Source organism: Episyrphus balteatus, chromosome 3 (genome assembly GCF_945859705.1).
Source record: "Episyrphus balteatus chromosome 3, idEpiBalt1.1, whole genome shotgun sequence".
Classification (NCBI taxonomy): Eukaryota; Metazoa; Arthropoda; class Insecta; order Diptera; family Syrphidae; genus Episyrphus; species Episyrphus balteatus.
In genome coordinates, this window is record NC_079136.1 from 4,352,077 (window position 1) to 4,370,133 (window position 18,057).

General features: G+C 29.3%; 1 protein-coding gene across 1 annotated transcript in view; it reads left to right on the plus strand.

Annotated features, from left to right (window-relative positions):
* LOC129917181 (octopamine receptor beta-1R-like) overlaps positions 1 to 18,057 on the plus strand; it is a 122,075-nt gene that overhangs the window by 78,380 nt on the left and 25,638 nt on the right. Inside the window, exons 3-4 of the mRNA XM_055997570.1 lie at positions 2,373 to 2,570; positions 2,776 to 2,947. Of these exons, the coding sequence (XP_055853545.1) occupies positions 2,373 to 2,570; positions 2,776 to 2,947 (370 nt within the window). The remainder of the gene's footprint in view (positions 1 to 2,372; positions 2,571 to 2,775; positions 2,948 to 18,057) is intronic.

Consider the following 18,057-nt stretch of genomic DNA (forward strand, 5'->3'; position numbering starts at 1 on the left):
GAAGCATGTGTGTTCAGAGGCATTGAAATCCATGTGATCCATTTTTGCGACTGAATAATCGCGCGACTAAAATCGCATGTGTGCGCCTAGCCTTAAAGTCATAACCCTCATCAACTCTATTGCCCAAGACTAAGGCTTTCCTCTTATAGAGTTTCTCTCTTAAATATTTTTTTTGCTTAATATCGGAAGATTTTTCCCCTGATTGAACGCTTCTTTACTACACTCTTGAACCCAATGTTTGCTCCGAGAAATTTCTAAACTCTAGTTTACCAAGGGCCCTATTGCACCAACCACTTTGCACTTTGCATTTTGCAACTTTGCAAAACAATACATTTCTGCAAAGTAAAAGTGCAAAGTGTTGCACCAGAAATTAAAAGTTCCCCACTTTGCACTTTGCAATTTTTGATGTTTTTTTTTGCAAAGCAAAAAGTGTGGGCGTTGCACCAACTTAAAATGGAACTTTGCGTAATTTGAAAATTGGCAAAGTAAAGCAATAAATAGTTTCAACATTTTTTCGTTGTTACAAAAGGTTGAAATCTTCTTTTTTTACTTAAACAACGATATCTTTTGAAAATTTGTTGTACTTTACTCTATCATTTTTAATTTTGTTGGTTATGGTTACTTAGACTGTTGCTTTGCTGTAATTTGTTTAAAGAAGAAAATAATAGAATTTTTTATATCAATATAATATCATTATTTCAACTTTAAATTGCAATCATTCTTTGAATGACGGATAATTTTTAATAAGGTGGTTGGCATTTAAAGGAAGCTATGTGGCCATGAAGCAGAGGGCAGAGATGCGTTCTTTATTTTACCATGGATTACTTATGTTTATAATATCGAACTAAATGGTCTATTGTTTACTATTTGACATCGTTCCTAGACTCCTTTGTCAAATAGTGTCAAATTGTCACGATTCTTAACTATTTCCAACTCACTTCCATGATACGATTTTAGTGAGTTGCTGATCTAAGAAAAAAGGTGTTTGGTTTTCATGACAATTCAAACATTTTTATTACTTTTATTAATCAGCGGAAAAATTAAATTAAAATGGAATTTTTGAAATGATGGGAAAAAATGTATTTTGAATAAAAACATGATTTTTGGTTATAATAAAGGAATTGGAATTATTCTAAAAAAATTGGTCATTTGACAGTTTAACTATCTAACAACAAATCGTTCCTAAATGATTTTTAAAAAGAACAACAAATTCTAATAATGCCACTTCAACTTCTTTTCACATACTAACCATAGATTAATATTCCCAATATTTAATTATTCCTAATTTCAAAATTCATTCTTAATTTTACATCACTCACGTATCTATCACTATACTCTTTATCTTCAAAAAGTCATTCAAAGCGATTCATTTTAAATTACCATTACCCGAACTTTACACGAGAAATGGCCATCCGCAAATGAAATTTTGTCATTGCATATTATTGCAAAACTTTGCAGAATTTGATATGGAAAGTGCAAAGTTTTTTTGGTTGGTGCAACGAAATCGAAGAATTCTCTGCAAATTGGCAAAACTTTGCACTTTTCAGAAAAGTACTTTGTGCTTTGCAAATTTGTGGTTGGTGCAACAAAATTTGCAAAGAAGGAATTTTTGTTTTACTTTTCAAAAAAATAATTTTCTCTTTGCAAATTGGAGTTTGGTGCAACAGAATTTGCAAAGTTAAAGTGCAAAATTTGCAAAATGCAAAGTCAAAGTGGTTGGTGCAATAGGGCCCAGGATTGTATGCTGGGGTGAAATAGTAACGCAATTCTGAAAAAATCTTTTATCTACTCGAAGACATTGAATAATATCGTATTGTAGGCTTTCCTTCCTATAAAAATAAGAAAGGTAGGCCTAAAAACTCCTGGTACAAGCAAATGCAAAAACACCAGCATTCAGTTGGCCTCAGAAACGGAACAATACAAAACCGGGAGGCTTGCCGCCGATTTCTGAGGTCAACCCGGCGAACCCCACAGGCGGATCACTAGTGTGAAGCAGTAACGTGGGAAGGTTATGATCCCCTCGACATCGAGATCATAACAGCGCCGAGAAAAAGGAAGAAGAAGTAGGCTTTCCTTCCTAAGGAAATCCGACTCTGTGATATGGTTATATCATTGCACTTCATATTATTCGTCCCCAGTAGAGAGATGGGTACTCAGTCAGTGGCAAGGTAAATCAAATTGCAATGAAAATGACATTCCCCCTGGGGTAGCTAGGCAAGTTAGAAGCATGACAACGACATGAAGAATACAAAAAAAAAATAATTACTCTGATGTGAGGCCGCCTTTTCCATAGCTTGTTTTTTTGTTACAGCTTTTACTGTTTTCAATCTTCATCCGTTTATTTTTTCTCGTTTTTTTTTTTGTTTTTGCAGGATTATTACGAACTACTTTGTGGTGTCGTTGGCGGTAGCAGACATGCTAGTAGCCCTTTGTGCCATGACATTCAATGCATCCGTCGAGGTGTCCGGTAAATGGATATTCGGATCAATCATGTGTGACGTGTGGAACAGCTTTGATGTTTACTTCTCCACAGCCAGTATATTGCACCTCTGTTGTATATCTGTCGACAGGTGAGTTATTCGAGTAATTTTCTGCAATCAATTCATCTCCATCCTTCCAATCGGTCATTCGGCCATTGTGCTTGTGTCCTCAATACACTTAATTAGAACAGAGAAACACGATGACCGAAGGAGATTTAGCGATGCGATGGAGATGTAGTATATATCGTCAATAAATCGACTAACAATTCTGTATTTCACCAATTAATTTGCCCAGGTACTACGCCATTGTGCAGCCATTGGACTACCCGCTAATAATGACCCACACCAAAGTCATCCTCATGCTGATAGTGGTTTGGCTGTCACCTGCTCTCTTGTCATTTGTTCCCATATTCCTCGGCTGGTATACCACGCAAGCCAACTGGGAACACCTGAAAACGAATCCTCATGTGAGTACACTACACACTATAGTCATAGACCTATCCTACATTAGCCTTTAGGGACACTCTCTTTTTGATGCTGCTACTGATGATGATGATAATGATGATGATAGCAGATAATGATGACAAGATAAAACTTTTAGAAAACTTTTTAGCAACAAAAAAAAAAAACTTTGCAACAACACCTCAAGAGCTGGGTGTTTGTTCGTATAGTTAAACAATTCAACCACATCCTTTTGCCCCTGTGGCGTTCCACCAACACAAAGTAAACAAAAGTCAGGGTATTTGTTTCCTTTTTTTTTTTGTTTTTTTTTTTGGTTTCAGCATAGAGTTTGCTGCTGTTGCGGCTGTGATTTTGGAATTTTTGTTGTTTCATGATTTTTAAATCAAGGGACATGATTTGCATAACACACACAAGCATACCCATATCCTGCTATATCCCATCCTTTCTACTGAATATTCCATTGAAAAAAAATATATAAGTTTTATTTGTTGTCCTTGTGGGAATATTTTTATATTTCCTGATTATTCAAACAGAATTCCCAGTTCCATGGGAGATAAGGATTTTGAGTAAATTCCGCTTTAAAGTTGTGAGTTGTTGAGAAGCACTTCAAAAACACACACAACAAAAAAAAAAGTTTTTCAACTAATACGGCAATGTGTATTATGATGCAGAAGGACCTATATCCCGTATTAGTATAATCTCAACAAAAACCAAAAAAAAAATGCACTTCTGGCACTGGGTCAAACTTTTATTATATTATAAATTTTCTCTTGTTATGACGGTGTATAAGAGTGTTATGGAAGATATTTGAATATTGATTACACTATAGGATATAAATGGACTGTACTATGTTTTGAAAGCTTAGATGTAAAGGAAGATATTAAATTATAAAAAAGGATTTGTTTTCTCTTGCGTAATGTGCAGTAGGAATTCACTACAGTAAGAAACTCCTCCCAAAAATTTCGGATATTAATGATATCAACCTTGCTTGCCAAAAGTAGGAAAAATTCAATAAATTTTTGATGGGCATATTGAATACCGTAGAAAAAAGTATCAGGGACCTTGACATTTTAAAAAAGAAGCTATTAAATAACTTTTTTAAGGAAAAAAAAAAACGATAGATTAAAATGGCCATACTTCGGTCAATTTTCAATGAAAAAATTTAGTAGGTAAGTACAGCATTTTGAAGGAAATTTAATCTTCTTTTTTTCTTTAGAGCAATGTTTATGTCTATCTCAACCCAAAAAAAAATGTACAACTAAAAAAGCAAAAAAACTCAAAAAATCGATTTTTTTGATATTTTTTTTATGATTGTTTCGACTATTTTGGTATGGAAATTTTTTTTTTTCAATTTTTAAAAAACATTATTCCAATTGGAAATTTAATTCTCTACAAAAAGTTGTATAAACAATATATCAAAATTTTGCTTGGTTTACGAGGTATATTGAAAAAACCAAAAAGGGGGCTTTTTCACCCCTATCTTCAGTTTCCACCCTCTCATTTAATAGCACTCCGCGGTTTTATCTTCTTTTATAACCCAATGAACGATTCCTGCAATAAAAACCCGTGAACGTCTTAGTTCCTTATTACCCTGTTTTTTTCGACATAATCAATAGCCTATTACAATCAAACGCGAAAAAAGTTATTTTGATTAATAAAATTCCAAATAATTCATCTGTCCGTTTTGGAAAAATTGATAGTCAGAAATCAAGACAACGGTTCTATGGCAGGTAGCTACCGTAAATAATGATCCAAAAAATATTTGTTTAATTTGTCACAGTGCATCTTTTTACTTGCGAGACCCACTTTTTCGAATTCTCCATCATCGTACACTCAGAAAAAAACACATTGTTGTTTTGCAATAATTTTATTGTTAATACTTTTAGTTTTAAAAGAAATAAATTGTTGGTTTAATATTTTATTCTAAAAATGAGAACGTAAATACATGCTTTTAAAACTTTGCATTCTTAAATTAAGAATTGTTGGGAAATTTTTTACCCACATTATATTCTTTTGACAGTTTATAAAGTTGTTGAAATTACCAACGTTTTTCTCTGAGTGTAATGTCATGTTTTACTGTTACCTCTAGTCCAACTTTTTTTACGAATGTTAAACTTACAGCACCACCTATTAAGATTTTAATGCTTCCAACCAACATTTTATCATTGTATAATATGAAGGGTCCAGGGGAAAAACAGCACAAGTCCATTCCAACTCATTTCGAGAAAAATGCATTTTAAAATTTTGTTCTCCACACATCTTAGTACTGCAAGCTCACCTTTTACTTATTTTTTTTTTCAGCAAGGCTTAAATTTTTTTATAAAAGTAAGGACGCCATCATATAGTGATCTGTTAAAACTACAAGACCTCATCATTAGTTTATTTTTGACAAAAAAAGGACATGTGCCGTTTTTTCCCTGGACACTTCATAAATATGTTTATTCCGATAGTACTCTCATGAAGTAGAATTTTCTGTTTTGCGTCGCCACCACTGGGATCGCTAGTTTATTTTATATTTGAACCTTATGCAGAAAATTGAAAACCAGATCTACCAAAAGATCGTCGCTAAAGTATTTTCTTCAATTATTGAGTACAATAGAAATATATAGGGGATGTGGGGGTAAGACCTCCTATTCGCGCAAGACGGATTTGTATTATGTTTTATGAAAAAAAATTAAATTGGCAGGACTTTTAATATAAAATAAAGGCTTCTGGTAAGATCGATTATGTCTGTAAGTATGAGGAAGTTTGGTTGAAATCCCGAAAAGTTATAGTAAATTTTGTGATTTTTCATAAAATCGTCCTATTTTGTGTGAAAAGAAATTTGTACTTTTTTAAATGAAATATTTAAAAGTCTTAACTTTTTCTTTTTTTTATAATAAAAGTTGGGAACCGATGAAAATATAGCATACGTTTGTGATTATTGCAAAAATATTCCAAATTTTAAGATAGAAACGGTTGTATTATCAACAGAAGTTGATAGGGCGGTCTTGCCCAGATGTTTTTTCAAAACGTATTATCTTTTTTTCAGTATTTTTAAATTTTTTTTTTAAATGATGAGATTTAAATTTTACTTTCCAATGCCCGAGCGAACAAATTTTAAAAAAGTAACTCTTCACGTTGTGGTTATTACAGCTGAAATTTTTTGGTTTTGTTTTTTTCTCAAAATGCATCTTAATAAAAAAATTAATTTATACACATACATTTTCAAGATGTTGTTTTTTGCCTTTGAAAACGCATTATGCCTAACTTACAATTTTTTTTTGGGTAATTGTTTAATTTTTCTTAGAAGTACACATCTAAAAAATTTGTATATTAAAAATTTTAAAATTTTAAGCAATTCGTATGCAAGAGAACATTATTAGTTTTCAGTTAGACCCGATTTAAACTTAGAAAAATGTAACATTTCGGGTTTCGCACAAAAATCTAGAATTTCAATACGATGAATCAAAGGGTGTTTTTTTTAATATGAGTATTTTTAATAAAATTCCATTTAAAAAAAAAATATACCTATTTACTCAAATTAGTAATAAAGGTACCAAAAAAGTTTAAGAAACCATAAAATTATTTTATTTATTTGTTTTTTTTTTTTTTTTTTAACGGTCATTCCAATTTAACTTAAAGGGCATATTGACGATTGTTATCTCGTTGAAGAAGCAATTTTTTTCTTGAAATTTGATGTCTTGAGGGCTCATGATAAAGTTTATGTTTTAGAAATTTAACGAAAAACTAATTAAACGTAGCTACATTAGTCGGAGATAAAGACGGTAACGGCGAAGATAAGTACGCGTCTTCAAAAACATCTACTGTATATTCTGCCCTTTAGTCCCACCAAGTTTTACGTTCGTTAAAGTTTTGATTATTGCTCTCTCTATTTAATCAGAAGAAAATGAAAGAGACATATAGCGTCAATACGTTAACGAACGTATGCCGTAGTTCGAACCCTGATTTTTTTAAGGCCTTAATTACTGAAACATGAATTTTTGAAAAACAACTGATTTTTTTTTATTTTTAAAAATTATTAATTTTTGAAAGCTCGGGAAAAACCTGAAACTTACAGGTTACAGTTAAAGCAAAGTGAGAAGCCTCTATTTTATGCATTTAGTAAATTCCTTGCTTAAGCTTGATGTTTAAACTTAAATAAATGCAGTCGTTATTCCTTTCTCCTTAGTATTTTCATGAATATTAACAGCCAATATTGAAAAGTATTGAACTCTTTGCAATAGTTTATTACATTAATTTTCAAAGTTTTTGTAATAATCGAATAGTTTGATTAACAACAGCGTTTCGCTTCAAAAATTTAAGTTATTTGTTTTTATCATTATATAAATTTTATCTATATCCTGAGTAAGAAAAAAAAAATCTTCCAGAACTTCCTAATTAGATAAAGTGTTCATTTTCTGCAGGTAACAAGTTTTTCTTTTCTCCAAGTTTTCTCAATGCATTTTAACTTTTTATTTAACTTGAAAGGTTAAAGAAGTCTTACCTGCTATCTTTTTACTGACGTGGGCTTGCATAATGTCCTTATGCGCCATTAGAGGTCAAAGTAATTGCATTGATAGCCATTGCAAACATTAATGATGTTTATTACTATCAACGAAGAAATTGATGTTCTTTTTTTTTCTTTTTTGTGTAAAACTAAGAGACAAACTTTTTTATGTCGATATAATTTTTTTTTATTTCAATTTTTTTTTTTTTTTTTTTTTTTTAAAAGATGCAAACCTAATTAAAGTTGTGCTTTTCTTGAAAATTGCTTTATACCCACTGCTGATGTATTTTCTTTTAATTAAGTGGTACTTTATGTGGCCAAGAGACAGAAAGAGTGTCGGACGAACGATACACAGACTATGGTCATTGTTAAGGAAATTTCTTCTGTGTAAGTATGTGCTTCTGTTTGTGTGTGTGTCCTTGAGGACCTTGAGGTGATGACAATTTTGAAAATAATAAATCTTAATTATCATAAAACTTAAAAGCTCTGCATGGTTCTTTTTATTTTTTCATCCATGAGTATTCTTGAGATTTATATCAACAAAAGCACATAAGTTGAATCAATATTATATTAATGAATTATTCAACAGGACCTATGGAATAGTGCAAAGTCTTTTATATAGATTGTTTGATAAAAACTAAATAAAAGTACTTTAAGTGTCTTCACGGGTAATATATTATCTTCCTCATCAAAGAACGACAAATTGTGAGATATTTATAGAAAATTTTATCTGGGCGGGCGGTAAGTTTAATTTCCATTCCTTTGTTCGTGGGAGATAGTTAAAATTATACTTCTTTAGAATTTACATAAACTTTTAATTCGAGACTTGAATAAAGGAGTTTACAAATTTGCCAAAGGCGTTTTCTTAATTTGCATATTTTCAATAAGTTTTAAATAAATAGAAAATAAATCCTGCTTAAAATAGCTTTCATTGTGTTTCGAAGAAATTTAAGTTAATTAAGCTGTAACTATTTAAGTCGATAAAGTGAAACAAATTAGGACGAGATAATAACTACCACTTTTCGAAATAATTCCAACAAAAAGCCAATTTATTCAACATAAATCATTCAATTTAAAAATAAATTCCATGAATGGATTGGCCATACTCGTACTTTTTATGATTCCAACTAATTGGAATTCTCTATTTATTTAACCCACTCCTGATAACTGTGTGATGCATTTTTATATCCCGTTTCCAAGAACCCTTTATGAAGAGGATTATAGAATGCTGAAAAAGTGAAATTCTTTTTGTGTTGATTTTCAATTTTTTGAAAGTACCTTTAAGCTGTGTTTAAAAAACAACGTAAATATGATATTTGTTATAAGAATCGATGCACAAAGTTTCCTTAAAATCGGTTTAACTTCGATAATGTTCCGATGTCATTTTTTGTTTGTTAAAGAATTTTTTATTTTTGTTTTTTAATAAAATTATAAAAAATAAAAACAGGACATTTCCTGCATACGACTCATTAAAAAAAGGTTATTCCTAAATATCTAATACAATTAATACTATAAATTTTAAAGAAAAATGTTTTGAAATTTGTCAAAAGTTATTCGACCTGACAAAGATATTTTTTTTATTCAATGTGAATACATTTTATGTTTATTTCCTTATTGTTAAAGAAGCTAGTCCAAAAATGTGCAAGAAACCAAGGGAATTAAATCAAATATTTAATAAAATCGCAGTTTCTGTTTAAAAAAAATGTTTTCATAACAAAATATGGATATCTTTATTAATTTGTTGAGATACGAAAAAAATATTTTATGACAAAGTTGTAGTTAATTTCGAACTTTTCGAAAATGGTAAAACTCAAAATATTGCTTTTCGGCTAATTCACTAGCATAAGAATACAATTTTGGGAGTGGTACAAAATGCTGGGTCTTCCAGATACAATTTCATAAATTAATGTAATATTTGAATAATTTTAGTTTAATTTTATTATTAATTTGATAAGAAAGTGTGTACCATTTAATTTTTTTTATAAAAAATAATAATTCTTAGAAATTTTATTTTGAAATTGGATCCATTTTTAAAAATAGGTATTTTTATCTATAAATACAAATTAGAGATTCCGTTAGTAATGGTTCGAAAAATATTTTTCCAATGAAACAACAAAATTTTTACTTCTTGACAAAGACATAGAAAATTGAATAAGTCTGAATGTTCGTTAGTCATAATTTACCATTATTTAAAAATCCTATGTAATCTACTCAAATCTTGTTATTTTCTGTAACAGAAATGTTCTAACTATTTTTGGAAAATACAACTCAAAGCTATGAAACCTGCAATACAAAAAAAATAGAAAAAAATCATCGAACTTTTTGAGTTTTTCATTAGAAAAAAATGACACGTATACGCCACAGTGACCTAGCTTTAAAAAAAAGTGTAGTTGAAAAGCCTAATATTACTTTAAGCAGTTTTTGACGTGATAACGTCTTATAAATCGATGAACCATGGCAGCCACAGCGAAAAAGTGACACCATTTTCTCCCGTTCCACTTTAAATTTTTCGCAGTGCGGCAAAAATTTCAATTCAAAATTTAAAATAAGCTATAAGAGGTACAAATATCTTTTATATCTTATTTGAAAGATAATGACCTAAAGTTGAATACACATGAAGGATTTTTAAAAAAAATTGTCATTTAATAGGGTAAATAGGGGTAAAACAAAATTGAAAAAAGTGGCTATTTTCTAAACGCGACGTTGTAGAAAGTTGAATTTTTTTTTAATCAATAGATAAATTTATTGCAAGACTGAAAATAGTATTGAAAAAATTCTAAAAAATTTCAAAACCAAGTTATAAATGGTTTATTAAAACTATAACATGAGATAGAACTTTGACAAAGTAGTGATTATAGGTAGGGAAAATTATTTTTGACAATTTGAAAAATGTCATTCGAAAGGTAATTAAAAAAAAAGGGGTCTGATACACATTTTTTTTAAGTCTCTGCGTTTTGAAATATGAATTTTTGAAAAACACTAATTTTTTTGGAGTATTTTTGGGTGAGTTGGTAATTTTTTGTAGTGTTCAAAAATCTCAAACTATATGTCTATAATTTTGCGCATGCATGTGCAAAAAATTGGTATTGTAAAATGATTTTTGACCGAAAAACGGGAAAACAAGTTTTTTTGTCCCAAGTTTTTTTGACCATTTTGAACAGTTTTTTATTTTTATTTTTTTTTTCTTCGACAGATGAAATTTATACTGTAGATAGATAATAGACAAGACTATATCTGTGCAAAATTTGAATTGATTTTGTAGTCACAATTTTGATGTAACAGTAAAATAAAGTTCTATTTTTCAACAGGTTATTATATCTTTTGATTTAAAGCAGGTACAAATTTATTTAACTTTATTGAGCATCCTGATAATATTTCCTTTCATTTGATATATCACACATAACTTTACATTCAATAAAAGCTACACAATATTAAATTAATATTAAAACTTGCGAAATACCTCAAAACACCTGTGGAGATCTGTTGATTATGAACAGTATAGAAAGTACCGTATTCTCAGTTTAGAATTTCAAATTTTCTAGGCATCGCAGAAATAAGATTGAAAAGTCATATGAAAGGTGAAATAATGAGCTTTTACATGATATAAAATTTTTTATAGGTTGTCATTGAAAAAAATTGATTCAATAGCGTGAGAAGATAAAATTATATGTTTTTTTGCCTTTTTTGATGAAAATTGATCGAGTTCAAAAAATTCTAGCTCTTTTTGTAGATGTCTAATAGACATGATTGATATGTATGTATATTTTGAGTTTAAGCAATAAGCTTTATTTTCCATAAGAAATGATTGTTTTTAATAAATAATTTTAATACTTTTTGTGCATTGTAAAAATTTAAAAATGGTTTTATTCTTTAGAAGAAATATTTGGCTTTTTAATGTTATAATTTTTTTGTAAGCTTTTAACTCATTTTAAACAAAAACACACAACCTGTTTTATGTCGTTATCACGTAAAATCATCGTCCGTAAACCGGCTTTTCAGACAACCTCTTTTTTTCTTTACATTTTTGGTTTCATTTTTGCTCTCAAAAATGTATGTAGGTTAAATTACTCTGAATTCTAATAAAAAACCGATACACTGTTGGGAATAAACCTTTTGTAAATATAAATACAGCCCTGTCCTGTTTTGCTATTTAATATTTTTAAAAACATTGCTCAGCGATATAATGACAGAATTTAATGGAATTATAATTCACGAAGAAAATTATATCAGTACTCGTATTTTGATGCCTTATAACATTTTTTTTTCTATAATTTCTCTTTCCTTCACTTTGAATTTCGTCGGAAAGTTCTTTAAAATAAAAATAAGTAAGTCTTTGACAGTAGCAAATTTTTAAGCTCATTTCTTTTTCTCTTAGAAAAATAAGTGAAAAGAAAAAAAAAAAAAAGTTGGTAAATAAATCTAAATTACTTTGCAAATTGAATTATTCATGCAAATTTATACCCACTTCCAGGTCATATACATAATTAAGGACCATTTTATTACAGTTCCATAGGAAAATGCTTGAAAATTGTTATACGCGATATAAACCGACACTATATACCTACGCGAGTTACTTTATTTTATGCAAAGCAGAGAGAGAGAGAGACTATCTTTATATGTTTTTGTTGCATGAGGGGTAGATATGTCAAGGCAGTCACTTTAAGTGATTTCTTTCTATTTCTGGAAATATTGCATTACGCAGTTTGCTTCCTATTCCGTACTTTCATTGTAGAGATATGTATACGAGTTCATTGATGCAGGTGACCTCGATGGGTTGTTTTTATATAGGTACCTTTATGTGGAAAAACTGGTGGGAATCTAGTAGATGTTGATTGCATTGAAAGCAGGGGTGGTTTTAAAGCATAAACAGGGCCTTTTTAATGTTTTAAGTCTTAAACCTTTTGATATTGATGAACCACTTTCACGAAAAATTTATAAAAAAATCTTTTACGATAACATGAAAAAAGCTCTTATGAATCTTTAAAGCTGACAAAATTACAAAATTCAGAAGTGGGATATCGTTTAGTTTCTTTTAAGTTTTTTTGTTTGTCACAGCATTTTGTATAGTTTGGTGTATGTGAAGTAAATCCGCTCCATTTTTTGCATTATTTTAAAAACAAGTGTAGATGAGCCTTGTCGAAAGCATCAATACTTTGTTATTGGAAGAGGGAAATGCTTGAGATGGATATAAGAGTCATGGATGTGACACACGATACACAGGTTGAAAGTGTAATTGAAATAAACTATAAAGAAATGAAAGAACAATCAAAAGGGGAGAAAGGCACTCTATTTGAGGATTTATTTTTTAATTTATTTATTTTTAACGTCTAAATGGTAAATTGATACTTTTCTATCTATAAATTTCTGTATCAAATTCTATTTAAATTTGACTTTTACGACTTCTTTGTTTAGGGTTATTTTACTACAAAAATATTTTTGTTATATTTGTGTCTTTTGTTAAATCTATAAAAATTCTGGTCTAGTGATCTTAATTTTTAACAAATAAACAAATGAGTCGTTCAGAATAATAACACGGTGTTACAAAAATGAGGTTTTAAAATATACGCGGGCGGAGACCTATCAGGTTTTGTAGAGCTAGTCGCACTGAATACGAAACGGTATTTAAAAATCCCCTAACACCCCCAAAATCTGGAGTTACGGGCAAAAAAACGGTTTTTTGGACCTTCGCCCATTGAAAAAATTCTAGCTTCGACAATTTTTTACCCATTTTCGATTTTTTTACAGTTTCTGATAGAAGATAAATATACCTTTTTAACAATGTATAAAACATGTAACTCGGTTAAACCACTTAGAATTTATAAGATGTCAAAGTTCAAAAATTCAATTTTTTTTGTCATTTGCCCAACTTCGGCATCAATTTAAAGTATATGTTTTCAAAACAACATGCTATTTAAAAAATATATTCTAAAACTATATCTATTTCCCAATTGATCGAAGTATTTTTTATGAAAATCACTTCAATATTGGCTTAGAAAAAAAAAATTTTCGATTTCAACCCAGATACAGAAATTCGAACTTTTAGGTATAGAACAAAAATGTTGTTTCGGCACGTAGTAGGATAAGTTGGGCGCCAGGATTTGATGAAGGGTTTTTGTAGAGGAGCTGAATACAAACATTTTTTTTCTTTGGGAGGGGGGTCTATCTCCCCCCGTTTAGGTGGGAGGGGCATTTTTCTAAAAAAAATTATCAAAATAAAAAAAAATTATTAAAAAACAACGGCAACACTTACAGTAATAAATGATACCATTTCCAAAAGGCAAAATTGTGCATTTGATTCTAATTTTTAAATCAATATAATATTACCAATAGTTTTTGAAATAATCGATTTCAAAGTTAAAAATAGGGGAACAAATTTTTTTTAAAACTCATTTTATACTATTTTTGTCCAGACTGCGAATTTTAGTAAATAAATTACTTAGACAGAAAACTGCCTCAATTGATTCCTTATCGAACCGTGAAAACTATATGTTTCTATGTCTTCTAGTTTTTGGGAAAATTGAAAAATTATTTTATCAGATTTTTCTTTTTTCAAAATATTTTTTGTTTTTATTTTTTTTTATTTTTCAATTTTCTCAAAAACTAGAAGACATAGAAACATATAGTTTTCACTGTTCGATAAGGAATTAATTGAGGCAATTTTCTGTCTAAGTAACTTATTTACTAAAATTCACAGTCTGGACAAAAATAGTATAAAATGAGTTTTAAAAAAAATTTGTTCCCCTATTTTTAACTTTGAAATCGATTATTTCAAAAACTATTGGTAATATTATATTGATTTAAAAATTAGAATCAAATGCACAATTTTGCCTTTTGGAAATGGTATCATTTATTACTGTAAGTGTTGCCGTTGTTTTTTAATAATTTTTTTTTATTTTGATAATTTTTTTTAGAAAAATGCCCCTCCCACCTAAACGGGGGGAGATAGACCCCCCTCCCAAAGAAAAAAAATGTTTGTATTCAGCTCCTCTACAAAAACCCTTCATCAAATCCTGGCGCCCAACTTATCCTACTACGTGCCGAAACAACATTTTTGTTCTATACCTAAAAGTTCGAATTTCTGTATCTGGGTTGAAATCGAAAATTTTTTTTTTCTAAGCCAATATTGAAGTGATTTTCATAAAAAATACTTCGATCAATTGGAAAATAGATATAGTTTTAGAATATATTTTTTAAATAGCATGTTGTTTTGAAAACATATACTTTAAATTGATGCCGAAGTTGGGCAAATGACAAAAAAAATTGAATTTTTGAACTTTGACATCTTATAAATTCTAAGTGGTTTAACCGAGTTACATGTTTTATACATTGTTAAAAAGGTATATTTATCTTCTATCAGAAACTGTAAAAAAATCGAAAATGGGTAAAAAATTGTCGAAGCTAGAATTTTTTCAATGGGCGAAGGTCCAAAAAAACCGTTTTTTGCCCGTAACTCCAGATTTTGGGGGTGTTAGGGGATTTTTAAATACCGTTTCGTATTCAGTGCGACTAGCTCTACAAAACCTGATAGGTCTCCGCCCGCGTATTTTTTGAGTGTTACACCGTGTAATCGGTCAAGTCCATTTGAAATGTTTGCATTATTCAGAACTTTCATTAGCTCTTTCTCAGGAACTGAAGTAACTTTTTTCAAAAACTCAAAACCTCCAGAATTCCTTTCTTCATTTCATTTAAGATAAAACGAAATATTTAATTATTCAGACCTTAAAACATCCAACTTGTAGAGAAGTCTATTTGACCCATTATTACTCTGAACGCCTCAAATTTGGCTGAGTTTTGAGTTTTGAGATTGAGTATAAGTATAATCGACACTGCATTAACAAAATAAAATGCACGACTGGGTCGCAATATAGAAATTTGGAAAAAAAAATAAAATTCGTTTTAAAAAAAAAATTAAATAAAATCTGAAATTAAATTGCCCTCCAAAACAAGTATGCATTTTTAATTGATATATTAACATGCATTTTTAGAAAAAAAAATTTCAAAATCGTTAGAGCCGTTTTTTAAAAAAATAATTTTTTATAAATATGATTTTTTGGAAAAAAAGTTTTAAAATAAAATTTTTACGTATGCCATTTTGTAGAAATCACTAATCTACATCTAAAAACAAAATTTCAAAAAAATTCAATGTCCCGTTTTCGAAAATTTTATTTTTCAAAAAAAAAAATTTTCAAATTTTTTTTTAAATCCAAAAATTATTTTTTATTTAAACTATATAAATGTTTCTTCTCAAAAAGTTTCGTTGAAATCGAATAAGCAGTTTCGGGGATAATCGGATTTGAAAAAAAAAATAAAATGCACGACTGAGGTCGCACGTACTTGCTCTTGCAGTTCAAAGCAATTTGTATGTTAGTCTACTTGTAGATTTTAAAAGCTGGCTCTTAATTTAAAAAAAAATTGATATTGGGGAAGAGCCGACATGAACATGAACATTTTTTTTTTGTTATTTGACTTTTTTGAGAAAAAATAAAAATGCAGTTTTATTTCCACTACTTCAAATATTACGTTTACAAAGTTTAATCAAAATCATTAGAGTCGTTTTCGAGAAATTCGCAATATCGTATTTTTTTGTATGGGGGGTATACGTTCTAAACGAGATATAAAAAAACAAAAAAAAAAAAACAACTTTCAGAATTCCATAAAAATCATCTCTATCAAATTTGAAGAAAATCCGTCCACCCGTTTAGGATGTGGAAATGTGTACAGATGGAAGCACAACCGCAAAGACGCACAGACACACAGACGCACAGACGCACGGACGGAATTGCGAGACCCACTTTTTTGGAATTCTCCATCATCGTAATGTTGGTTTTAATTAAAACCTCAAATTTTTTTTTCGACACGAAACCAATACTTGCCCTATAGAGCAAGTAAAAACGGTTCTATGGCAGGTACCGTTAATAATGATTTTCAAAAAAAAAAATTTTATTAGAAGATAGACCTTAGCTTAAAACTAACATTTGAATTTTTAAACAAAATCGTTAGAGCCGTTTTCGAGATATTTCAATTTTACTAAAATCGGTAGGTATATGACAAGTACCGTTATTTTTGGTCCAAAAAAAAATTATCAGATATCAGAAAAAAAAATTTAAAAAATGTTGGTATGTTAATAAAAAAATATGTTTATTTTTTTTTTTAATTTAACACAAAATTATTTAGAACGATAAGAAATATCTGTCTGTAAAGTTTAAATAAATTTTTTACCTTTTTGCAGAAAACGGAAACGCAATATTTCTACTATCCGAATTTTTTGAGATAAACGAATTCGAATTTTTTGAGAAAAACTAAAAAATTCAATTACAATAGTTAAGACCATTATTTACACCAAGTTTAATCGAAATCGTTAGAGTAGTTTTCGAGAAGAAATGCATTTTGAAAAATTACGTTGGTCGGCAACGAAAATAAAGCTTGAACCAAAACCTACATTTCTAAAAGATTTTTGAGTGCTGAGTCCAAATCCGAATCTGAATTTCTCTGGAACGTCACGTTTTTGAAATACTTGAATATAAACAGGTCAAAAACGCTGGGTACATTTGATGTAGAATTACATCACCGTTAAATTTTTTGTTGCAAAACTACTTATGCAATCTCAAAACGACATATTAAAACTTCTTAAAGGTATTTCCTTTTTTTCAAAATAATTTTTTTTTTTCAAAGATATTTCAAAAAGAAATTTGTGATTAGGTATCTCAAAATCTTGATTGGTTTTTTTTTTTCAAAGTAATAAATGGTTTTTTGAGACAAATTTCAGTTTGCGTCTTCTGATTTGGGCTTAAAAAAAGCAATATGTTACGGAAAAATATATATATTTTACTAAACATCAAAAAGAACTAAATTATGATAGAATAAATCTGTAAACAGTTTTAAATTCAGCACACTAAAGTCAATTAAAACCCCTAACAAAGTCCTTGCTCCCAATTTTTTTTTTTTTTTTTTTTGAGGTTGTTTGAGAAACATACCCTTATTTATGATGTCAAAGTATAATATGATTCTTTTGGTTGACACACTTGAAATGGCCAAATTTTCAACAAACAAAAAAATCTCTACTCCCTCTAATTTCAATTTTCTGTGGTTGGGTTAACATACCTCATCAAAAATTCACACGTATACAAAGTTTGAAGAATTTCAATTAACTCAAAATCACTTTCAAACTCAACTTCAAAGGACTCATCAAAAAACAAAACTCAACGTCAACATTACTTTCAATAAAGTCTCAAATTGATTTATGATAAATAGACTTTTTCCTCCCTAACAGAATAAAATTTAAATATAATTTAAGTATCAAGCTACATTAGCTACACTCTATACATATATTTAAGAAAAAACAAAACTCCTTCCAAGTAATAAATTTATATGTATAGAAAAAAAAGTTTTTAAAAAATCAAGTTAATCGTCCAACCATCATTTTGTATTCCTCATGTTAACCAAACAATTTTAAAACAACCTTAAAAAAAATAAAAACCAAAAGAAGGGATATGAAATAAGGTAATACTGTGTATAGGCATCCACGTAGTAATTAAAAAGTTACTCAATCTAAAAAACCCTTCTGTTTAATTTTAACTACTTTACCACTTAGGTAGGTACCGAAACGTAACCATCATCATCCTGCTT